The sequence below is a fragment of the Canis lupus genome, chromosome 8 (genome assembly GCF_011100685.1).
Source record: "Canis lupus familiaris isolate Mischka breed German Shepherd chromosome 8, alternate assembly UU_Cfam_GSD_1.0, whole genome shotgun sequence".
NCBI classification, from domain to species: Eukaryota; Metazoa; Chordata; class Mammalia; order Carnivora; family Canidae; genus Canis; species Canis lupus.
Window position 1 is genome coordinate 282,394 of NC_049229.1, and position 10,816 is coordinate 293,209.

Genomic DNA, 10,816 nt, shown 5'->3' on the forward strand with positions numbered 1-10,816 from the left:
CCGCCCCGGCTCCGCGCGCCCGGGCCTCGGCGTCCGGCCGGGGGCTTTGTGGGCCGGCGCCCGGCGGCACCAACGACGCGGGGCGCGCGCGGGGGAGGGGGCGTTGGCGGGCTGCCGGGGGGGGGGGGCGGCGGGGCGCGCGCGGGGCCCTCCCGCCGCCACGCCCCCAGCCCGGCCGCCCCAGGGCCTGCGGCACCGCCGAGGGCCGAGCGCGACCCCTGAGCCGCGCCCGAGTGCTGGAAGGGGCGGGGCGGGGGGGGCACCCGGCATCGGCGCTCCGGGGGCTGCTCCGTCTCCGCGCGCGCCTGTGGCCCTGGCGACCCCACGGCCGGGGGGACCCAGTCCTGCTGCCGCCAGAGCCCCTCCGGCCCGCCCGGCCGTGGCCGTTGCTGAGGCCAGGGCTGGGGGGAGGTGGGGGAGACGGCGCCCTCCTCCCGCCCCATCCGCGGCGGGACACCCGGCAGTCCCCGAGTGAAGCGGGTGGAGCCCGCGCCCTGCTGGGACGGAGCGCGTTTGCGGAATGTCAGTTAAGAAAGGCTGCCCCTGCGTGGCCCTTGTGCGCGTCGGGACAACCCTATGGTCAGCCCGGGTCCCAGTGGGCAGCCGGGAAGCTACGAGCTCGCTTTAGGGGGGAAGGCCACTTGGATGTTCACATGGTGGCGCACAGAGAGGTTTTGAGCCTTTGGAGTCCAGTGCCATTGCCTGCCCCCCAAAGGGCTCCTTGACACTTTGCACTATGCTGCCCACGGCCCAGTGGCCCAGAAAAGGTCTTTCGGGGTCACCCTGAATCTTCCGGGTTTCTGAGGGTCAGAGAAGCCTGTCCCAGGTCTCAGCACTACATCTGCACCATCTAGGTGGTCTACACCCAGGTGGGCCTCTCCCACCAAAGAGAAGGCCTAGGGAAGTTTCCCTGCACCTCTTGGGCACCTGACTGCAGGTCACTGGTGTGCTTCAGATCCTGTTTGGAGGCCAAGCAGAAATAAAACCACTTCTCCCAGAAATGGGTAGGAAATATCAGAAAGGGAGACAGAACAGGAAGACTCCTAACTCTGGGAAACGAACTAGGGGTGGTGGAAGGGGAGGAGGGCAGGGGGTGGGGGTCACTGGGTGACAGGCACTGAGGGGGGCCTTGACAGGATGAGCACTGGGTGTTATTCTGTATGTTGGCAAATTGAACACCAATAAAAAATAAATTTATTATTAAAAAAAAAGAAAAGCACTTCTCCCAAAGAAAGTGGCCTGGCTGAATGGAGAGAGAGGTGAATGGACCAAGGGGTCTGGATCCTTCTCAGTCCGAGAGCCCAGGTGCCTCTTATTTCCTGCACAATGGGAGAGTAATCAGTCCCAACTAACGGAATTCCTGGGGCTGCCATTTCCCAAATGCCTGGATTCTGGCTTTAACAGGAGATGCACCGAAGTGAAGGAGTGAAGTTTTTTGTGAACAGGGAATGTTCCCCCAGATGACAGGCACCGGCAGGGCCACCTAGAGTTGTTATGTGGAGCCACCCATGAGCTTTTCCAGACACCGGGTTAGCAGGATTCGTGCATACAAGCCATGAACCTCAGGAGCACCAGCCAGGCACCCCGGCTTGGAGAGCAGATTCCCTCTGGGAGGGAGCTAGGGTCAGCCCAGGCAGGTTGGGCTGAGGTGGTTAGCAAGCAGCCCAGCCTGTGGCAGAGCTCTGGATGTCCACACCGCCTGCTGGAGCTCTGAGCCCTGTGCTGCCTGCAGAACCAGCTGCTGAGTGCTGGCAGTCCGTGCTCACAGCTCTGCCCAGGGCAGCTCTGAAGCGAGTAAATGAGCCCAGGAATGGCTAGCATGCAGCATCAGATCCATCCCTGCTGCTTAGTGGGAACTGACATGCTTCAGGGCTCAGAATGTGCCCCTCCTTTGCATGTCACTCAGCACAGGGGTGAGAGGCAGCTCCTGGGTTAAGTCCTGCTCCATCATGCTCTAACCAGGTGGTCTCACAGGTTTCTGTGTCTAGTTTCTTCACCAGAAGATGGATATGAAGCTGTCTGTCTCACTGGGTGCATGTTGAGGATAGCTCAGGCCTTCAGGAAACATACTGACCATCTGCCAGGTACGTCCAGGCTTCTGGGCACTTAGGGCTCCTCCGTGAGCCCAGGCAGCTAGTCACCAGGGTGCTGGGAAGCAGCAGAATCAAGAGGATCTGCTCTGTTGGATCTGTGTGGCAGAGCTGGAGCAATGCCAAGTAGCTGGTGCTAGAGGCAGGGTGGCAGTGGTCACGGTGTGCCAGGGTCAGGGCTGGATCCCCTGTGACAGTGATACCTGAGACGAGGGAGGTAGTTCAGCGTCCCAGGTGGAGGCCCCACCACAGCAAGGGCCCAGGGGGGCAGCTCCAGGGCTTGCGTGGCCAGTGAGCTAGGGAGGGGTAAGTTGGAGGCTGGGGGCAGTGCACAGAAGCCGTGGAAATGCCCCTTTCCCTGCACCAGATGGCGTTGTGTCAGGCACCATAGGCTGAGCCCTGATGTAGACCCTGCCCAACGGCCGTCACACATCTCATGCTCACAGGTATGTTCATTTGGTTTCTGTGACTGTTGCTCATTGGGTTTATTTTTATGAAATACTTCCGATCTGCCACCAATTCTTCCATCCTTGGAGAGACTACGGTGGACGTAAGATCCCGGCTTCTGGAAGCTTGAAAGGAAATGTGATAATAAATCAATGCCCCTGTGGTATATAACACATTGGTGACAGATGCCACACCAATAAAATGAATAAAATGAAATGGGGTAATCAGGAGAAGCCTGCCAAGGTAGTGACATTAGAAAGTGACATTGGGACAGGGAGGAGGCAAGGGTCCAGCAGGTGTTGGAAGGAGGGTGGGTGGGGATGAGCATTCCAGCACTGGGAGCTGTGTGTGAAGGCCTTCCTCTGCTGGAGTGGGGAGAGGACACGGTGGGTGACTGGATGTCGTTCTCAGGGTTTCCAGCAGGGCCATGGCAGAGGGGACATTAATCTTCCCGTGGTCGTTGTGAGAAAGCTGGGCCAGGGAGGCGCAGGAGATGCTGGGGAGCTGCATACCATGGGCGATGCTGGGCCCCGGGCTGCAGGAGACGCACCTGGCGAGACGCACCTTGCGGGCAGCAGGACATTAGAGGAATGGCTGTGGTTTGGGTCCTAATTGGTGACTCAGGGGTGCCTCTAGGAAGCTGTGAGCAGGCTTCTGGGCAGGGCTGGGGAGCCAAGGCTAGATTTCTGGACTTGCTGGGTCAATCAAAGTAGGTGGTTAGCAAGCAGCTAACTGTTGGAGGAGACAGCGGAGGTAGAGGGTAGAAAGCTGGGGTCACAGCACATAGCAGGAGTTGAGACCCTGGAAGGGACAAGCATGGGTGCAGGACGGCAGGCAGAACCGGGCCAGGGCAGCTCTCAGGCTGGGAAGAGGGAGGGGACTGGGGGAAGAGGAGCTGCCCCAGGTGGAGGGAACCTGGGCACTGCCAGCCTTGCAGCTCCACATGGGCGAGCATGTTTCCCAGAACAGGGATAATACATGGGGTGCGGGTGCCACCAGGGCAGGCTAGAGGAGCCCAGCACACTGGTTTGGGGGTGGCTCCAGACTCCTCAGCAGATGGGCAGCGCTAGAGTCTTGTGGGCTGGAGCAGAGTGAGTAGGAAGGTGAGGGAGAGGAGACAGCTGTACACATCTCTACGTACATACCATAAACACCTCTATGTACATACCCTAGACATTTCTACATACATACCCTACACCATCTCTACATGCGTACCCTAAACATGTCTACATCTGTGCCCTATATCTCTCTCTCTGCGTGCATATCCCAAATCAATTATTCTCTCTCTTTATCCCTTCCCACGTGCCCAGACACACACACACACAAACACGTGTGATCCCCCTTTCCCTGGGGAACCCTGTGTGACGTCTGACTTACAGGGCCCTCCCAGGGAGGAGCAGGAGGTGAGGACGCCTGAGAGTGTGGAGGAGGTGGGGTGACATGATCATTTTCTGACTGGGAAGGTGAGTGGGGTATAGCAGAGGACGTGACAGATGCTGCCAGCCGTGGGATGGGAACTGCACACCGTGAGGCTTGGGTTCCCCCAAACCCGGAGTCTGCACACCACACAGTCTTCCCTGAGGAGCAGGTCAGTTCCACGAAATGGGCCTGTGGACGTCCAGGGGCAGGCAACAAGGTATTTTTTGTCTTCCTAGGGCAGAAAAATCTGGCGTCTCCCCTTGCTCTGTACGGTACTGAAATGCTGAGATGAAGGGATGTTTCTCTTTGCAGATCTGGTGACCCGTCCTCTGTATCACATGCATTAGAGGATAGAACATGTAGTAATATCCATAGCACCATGGCCCCCATTCTGAGTGGATCTTTATCCACTCTCTTCCGTAAGTGCCTTGTGAACTTTTACACTCCTCAGTTTCTGCCACACGTCCTTATGTTTCCATCAGTTCATTCTCCTGCTGCTGAAACACCTGGATTTTGCTCCAGACGTGAGTCCTGAGTTCCTCAAGTGCTTTCCTTTCCCTTGTACACACAGTGCACCTGCCTCAGAGATTTACTTATATGATGGCTTCTGGCACTTCCAACTTTGCCACCTCAGGGAAGGCCATCCTGGAGTGTGGTGTGGTTCCTGGGCACATAGGGTCTGTTCCTATGGTCATAATGTTCAGTGCTATCAATGTGACCTCATTTGGAAGTAGGATCTTTCAGGTGTGCCCAGGTTAAGAGGAGAGTTATGCTGAATGAGTGAGCCCTGAATCTAATGATGCCGTACAGGTCGGTTACTTGGGGCACCCAGCGGGCTCGGTGGTGGGACCTCCCCCTCCATCTTGGAGTCACGGTTCCAGCCCCACGTTGGAAATAGAGATATTAAACTAAAATATTTTACGTTCATTTATCTCTTTATTAATCTCTACACCCAGTGTAGGCTTCAACTCACTACCCAATGTGAATAGGTGCTCTTCCAACTCAGCCACACAGGCGCCTACAAGCTAACATCTTAGAAAACAAGTCAGTAGTCTGTGTAGACAGACACACAGGTGGAGGTGGGAGGAACCCTGCATGGCTGGTCATCCTCAGGGGTTAGGAAATGAAGAGGAAGGACCTGTCCCTGCGGCCTCCATGTGAGGCCAGTCCTGCTGTGGCCTCTGTTTCTGACTCTGGAGCCTGGGACTTCTGTGCTGGCAGGTAACCCACAGAGTCCAGCCCCCAGGACACTGACCCAGCCTGGAAGGAACCTCCCTGCCCACAGCACCCAGGACACTGACCCAGCCTGGAAGGACCACCCCCCCATACACACACTATTCTCTTGCGGTGTGATAAGATTATATGCAGAGTCCTATTCACAGTCTTATTTTTTAATGACACTGAAAATTTGAGAAAGTTTGAGATGAGCACGGGGAGAGGGAGAGGGAGAGGGAGAGGGAGAGGGAGAGTCCTAACAGCCCCGCCCCGCCCCGCCCCGGTGGGGGTCAAGAAGTCCCCTGCGGGGCTGCGCAGCCCCCACAGCGCCCCTGCTCACCGCATCTTGTCTGTAAACAAGGCTCTCCATAAACAAGGCCCTCGGAAGAGTCCTGTCCGAGGTCACCGCGGGCTCTCTCCCGCTGTCTGCCTTCCTTCCCAGGGCCGCACCTGACTCAGGCTCCCCACCCTGCGCTCTGTCCGCCTGCGTGGAGAGCCATCCTTGGCCCGCTGAGGGCACGGCCGCGGAGCTGCTCCCTCGCGTGTGCAGGGATTCCGAGCCGTTGGGCGGGTCAGCTCGCGGGGGGGCGGGGACCTGAAACCCTCCGATGCAAACCACAAGGCCGTCGACGGAGGGACAATGAGGGACAGCGTGCAGGTAAACGGACCGGGGCTGATCTATTTGCTGCAGGGTCCCCGAGCACCCTGAAGGGACCTCCCGGGCAGTCCATGGCTCGTGCCCCGGCCCACGGCAGCTTCAGGCCATCCTCGGCCAGCTTCAGGCGTCCCTCTGCGACCTGCCTGCAGTAATGGTTCCTCCCACGCACCCCCCCACCCCGGCCACCCCGCGGCATTAGTCGCCTTATGGGGGTGCTCAAGAGCTCACGGGGTGGGAGGGGCTACTTGCAGGCTTACACAGAGCTGAGGTCTCCCAAACACGCGTGCTGTTTGGACGCGGGTAAAGAGCATGGACTTGTCTGTGCAGGTCAGCGTTTCCTGGGCCTTGTTGCCTGCCCCTGGACAAGCCCCGCGCCTCCCCCGCCTCCCCTTCCTCTGCGGGAAGAAGGTAGCCTGCTGCAGGCCAGGATTCTCTCCACCAGCACCGCCTCTCAGGCCTCCGGGAGCAGCTTCTCAAGCACACCTGGTCTGGTGGGCATCCAGGGTCATCTTCGCACTGTCCCACTTTGGCAGGTACTGTGTGGAATCCACTGGACATGCCTGGTCAGCCCCCAGGCACCCAATGAGCTGCCCCTTGGTGATGTCACGGTATGCCCCTCTGCCTTCTGCAAGAATCCCCCGCCAGCCTGACTTTCTACGCACTGCCTCTCACCTGGCTCCTTGGCTATAAATTCCTGCTTTCTGTTGTATTCAGACTCGGGCCAATCTCCCTCCTCACCCCCACTGCAAGACCCCATTGCCTCGTCCCTACACCTGTCCTAATAGTCCCATGAGTAGACTTGTATTAACAAGTGTCCTCAATTTTTTCTTTAATAGTGGCATGTGATGTAGGAAAAGACATCAGGGTTTGGAGCCGAGAGCCAAGAATGAATTCTTGAGGCGTCTTTGCTGCAAAAAGGTGGTTTTATTAAAGCCCGGGGACAGGACCTGTGGGCAGAGAGCTGCACTGGGGTCAGGAGGAGTGGCTGGTTATAGACTCTCAGGTCAGGAGGGGTCAGGGAGAGTGTGGGTCTCTAAGGAATTTGGAAGCACAGTCTCCAGGACCCTGAGGGGCCAGCTGCTGTTGGGAAAGGTCACTAATAAAACCCGAGTCATGAGTCCCTTCAGCTGTGTATTGGTGGGCCATGTGCTTGGGGGACGATCATGACATGGATGTTGGGGTTGAGACATAAAGGAAGTTTTCAAGGGAATGTTTATATGTTAGAGCAGACTCACAGGGTCCTGGGGTCGGGCTCAGATTGCCTGTTGCCCTCAGCAGAGTGTCCACATGGAGGCAGCTGGGTCTCTGAAGGAGGTTCCCTCCACCTGGTTCAAGGACCCATCGATGGGTGGTGGGCGCTTAGCAACTTTAACAACTTCCCTCCGGCCTTCAGTTCCTTCAGTTTAGCAGCCATGCATCTTTTAACCAGGTGGGGTGTCAATGAAGGCTTCTTGCAAGGCTGAGAGGATCCTGACAAGTATCCTTCAGTTAGCACTTCGGGAAAGCCAGGAAGAAGAAGGGGGGGCGTTGCTGGCATGACAAGGAAACAGGTTGTGGAGACAACTGCCACTCCACTGTCGTCGAATCCAGTAGTCACCCATGGGGGTCCCCGTACTTCTCAGCCACCAACAGGTTGTGCAAAGGCCACGTCAGGTGAAAACTCACCGCTGGGCAATGTGTAGGGAAGCAAGACCTCGCAGGCCTGTCGTAGCAACTTCCTGTGAAGCCTGCACTGCAGGCTCAGCTCACCCAAAATACTAAGAGCTAGAATTCTGCTCCTGTAAGGTGGCCAGGTCCCTGCGCTGGCCACACCACTGGCCCTAAGGGGACTCCCAGGCTGTAGCAGGAGGGACAGCAGCAGCAAGTGTCAGGGACTGGCTTGGGGCACAGCCTTTTTCCATGGTTCCCTGGGGTGCAGTGCTCCTTTGCATTCTTATTGTTTTCCTTGCGGGAGGTTAGGATTTACTTGTATCCTTCACATCACACACACACACACACACACACACACACACACACACACACACACACCCTGCATGTCCCAGGGTCAGTTTCGTACACCTATGACGCTTTAATTTCCTTAAAAAGTTGTATTTTTTAATTTGCTGCTTCTACTGACACAGAGTGAACGCCATGATAAATCCTCACAGATTATCCAAGTATCAACATCCTGAATTGTGGAAACCAAGGCCCAGAAAAGTTAAGGAGCCCCAGGGCATTCGAGGAATTTCTGGGGACACGCCATGGACTTGATTTCTCCAGGACTGCAGCCAGCTGGTCTCTGGAATTCCAGAACCTTCCCTGTGTGGGCAGCTGGACCCCCCATGACCTTCTTCCCCACCCCCCTCTGCACGGGAGGCCTGGCTTCATGCACTTTCTCTTCCCTGCACCCCCTTTCAGCTGGGCCCTGCCTGGGCTCTGGGAGTTTCAGGGGGCGGCCCTGCCATGTGCGCAAGGCCATGTGCCTCTCTGACCTCAGAGGGCAGCTGGGCAGGGAGGTGGGGTGGGAGGGCCTCAGAGGGCAGCTGGGCAGGGAGGTGGGGTGGGAGGGCCTGCTACCCCCCACCCCCCCACCCCCCCTCCATGTCACCCTGGGAAGGAGGCCTCATCCCACTGGGCCGGGGGAGCCGGTGCCACTCTTGTTTCTGGTCTCCCACAGGCTGTTCTAGGGGGACTCAGGCACATGGCTGTGCACTGCTGCACCTCCCACTGTCACCACCAGTCTCCGAGTCTAGTCTGGGCACCTGGCAGTGAGAAGGGCTGGCTCAGGCTCCAGCAGCACCCTCAGAGTGGTGGCCTCAGGAGTCCCAGGCAGCTCCGGCCCTCCCCAGACAGGAGTGGGAGAGGCTTCGGGGATGCACCTTCATGTCCACAACGTCAGGCAGGTGTGTGAGATACCAATCAAACCGAATTTCCTGCCCTCCCCATGGCTGGGGAGGAAAGCTGTTTCGAAGGATTTTCTGCGCAAATAATTTTCCTAGGGACTGTCCTTGGAGGAGGCAGCTAGAATGTCCCTGGCTCTCCATGGTTTGGACGCACACCATTGGTGGCAATTAGTCTGGAGAGCAAAAGGCACAGAGGTGCGCAGTCATCCTGCGCCCTGGTGGCTGCGCCCAGGAGGTTCCCCTAGTTGGCAAAGGCGCCCAGGTGTCCAAGGCAGAGAACCATCGCCGCAGGGACCATTGCCCACAGGTGTGAACTTCCGGCTGCTTTAACTGCAATTGCTCCCTGGTTCTGCTCACGTGGGGGCACTGAGGCTTTCCCTCTGCCCCTCTTCCAGAAACGTCGCCACACCCAAAAAGCCACCCAAATACCTCATATGGGAGCTAGAGGAGTCCGGGATTTGTTCAGGTCCCAAGCAGGGCCTTGGAGGGAGGACTATGTCAAGGATTTTGTTGTGTCCTTCAGCTTCTGGAACAAGGGACATAGCCGTGATGATGGAGGGACTGCTTTCTCTCATTGCTGTGCGGGGGGGGGGGGGGGGGGGGGGGGGGGGGGTGGGGGGGGGTGGGGGGGGTGGTGTCCCTGGAATTCGTTCTCCTGCTGTGTGTGCATGCTCTTGCAGACAAACACCATGTTTTTTGTTTTGTTTTGTTTTTGTTTTTAATAACAAATTTATTTTTTATGGTGTTCAATTTGCCAACATACAGAATAACACCCAGTGCTCATCCCGTCAAGTGCCCCCCTCAGTGCCCGCCACCCAGTCACCCCCACCCCCCGCCCTCCTCCCCTTCCACCACCCCTAGTTCGTTTCCCAGACCAGAGTTAGGAGTCTTTATGTTCTGTCTCCCTTTCTGATATTTCCTACCCATTTCTTCTCCCTTCCCTTCTATTCCCTTTCGCTATTATTTATATTCCCCAAATGAATGAGACCATATAATGTTTGTCCTTCTCCGATTGCTTTCAGTTTAAGCAAGTGTGGAAGACAGAAGCCACAGGAAACCCTGAGCTCCTCCCCAGCAGTCTACGCGGAGTGTCCCCCAATCCTGTGTCCTGAAGAAGTGGACTGCTGACCCTCCTCAGACCCTCCTGACGGGCAGTGCTGGGAGAGGCTGTCTCCGTTCTACCACCCACCACCAGGCAAGCCTCAAAATGCAGGTTCATGTGCTCCCAGGCCTAGGCCGACGTCTGTGCCCTACCCAGTGCCTGCGGGGGGGCGGGGGGGTGGAGTGCGTTAATTCAGCAGCTCCATAGGAGGTGCAGCTCTTACTGCTCCTCCTCCACCACGTGCTCTTCTAAAATTAAGTTGGCAAAAAAAAAATTATAATAATAAAATAAAATAAAATAAAGTTGGCTTGCTGGACAACTGAAAAACTTAGGAGAAGAAAATAGTTTTCTGTGCGCACCACCCCCCAGGGGAGATCCTCTGGAGCCTCTCTGGGCCTACCTTGGCCTGTCACCAAGGTCTGACTGCCCTGCAGTGTTGGGGGCAGAGGGGACCCCGAGGAGCTGGCGCAACCCCCTGTGTCCATGGGTCATGGACAGGGCCTGAGTACTCTGAGTGTTGGGCAGAGGGTACCCCGAAGAGGTCAGGGCACCAGGATGCTGCGGGCCGACCCAGGCGCAACCCACTGTGCCCCATGGGTCAGGTGTGTGGTCTCCGGGCCGTGCAGATGGGGCAAGCGGGGCTGGGGGGTGGTGGTGGTGGTGGTGGAATGGGACCTGCATGGAGTGACGAGCTGGGGAAGGTTTTATTGTATTTCTCATACAAATGGTGGAGTCAAGCATCTCCCTAGTGACACCTCTGGACTCAAACAAAAGTCCATCCCTTGTGCCCGAGTTTAGTGGAGGTAACACTGTCCACCGTGTATGACTTCATTGTGACCAGCAGGGAGTGGAGATAGTACCTGAGGAGCTGGGTGTTTGGTTTCAAAACAGGCTGTTTCCCAGCCCACCAGCTAGAGAATGATGTGGAGATGTCACACTGCGGACCCGGGGCTGCTGCCTTCACAGTGCCCATATGATTCCTCAGATCTGAGAGGCCAGGTGC

General features: G+C 57.2%; 1 protein-coding gene across 27 annotated transcripts; it reads left to right on the forward strand.

Annotated features, from left to right (window-relative positions):
* The first annotated feature begins 414 nt into the window (after positions 1 to 414).
* On the forward strand, positions 415 to 10,113 carry LOC119872802. 27 transcript variants are annotated; one of them, XR_005362999.1, is made up of 10 exons: positions 774 to 1,004; positions 1,975 to 2,084; positions 2,458 to 2,536; positions 3,917 to 5,829; positions 6,157 to 6,362; positions 6,666 to 6,747; positions 7,259 to 7,306; positions 7,950 to 8,131; positions 8,486 to 8,711; positions 9,734 to 10,112. XR_005362999.1 is itself a non-coding variant. In XM_038544092.1 (6 exons), exons 1-6 carry the CDS (start codon positions 2,527 to 2,529, stop codon positions 9,736 to 9,738), a joined length of 624 nt encoding a protein of 207 aa, XP_038400020.1. In that variant the 5' UTR covers positions 2,512 to 2,526; the 3' UTR covers positions 9,739 to 10,080. The 27 variants fall into 27 exon arrangements, 1 of the variants encoding a protein (XP_038400020.1); XR_005363000.1 differs by having other exon boundaries at positions 6,666 to 6,832; positions 7,950 to 8,025; positions 9,734 to 10,111; XR_005362998.1 differs by having other exon boundaries at positions 7,950 to 8,025; positions 9,734 to 10,109.
* The last annotated feature ends 703 nt before the right edge of the window (positions 10,114 to 10,816 follow it).

Excerpts from the sequence above, each read along its gene's own strand:
- LOC119872802 (XM_038544092.1), top strand. Across the intron at positions 5,830-6,271 it reads CAATGAGGGACAGCGTGCAG|CACCGCCTCTCAGGCCTCCG; the intron begins GTAAACGGACCG and ends TCTCTCCACCAG. Across the intron at positions 6,363-7,949 it reads GCACTGTCCCACTTTGGCAG|AGTGAACGCCATGATAAATC; the intron begins GTACTGTGTGGA and ends CTACTGACACAG.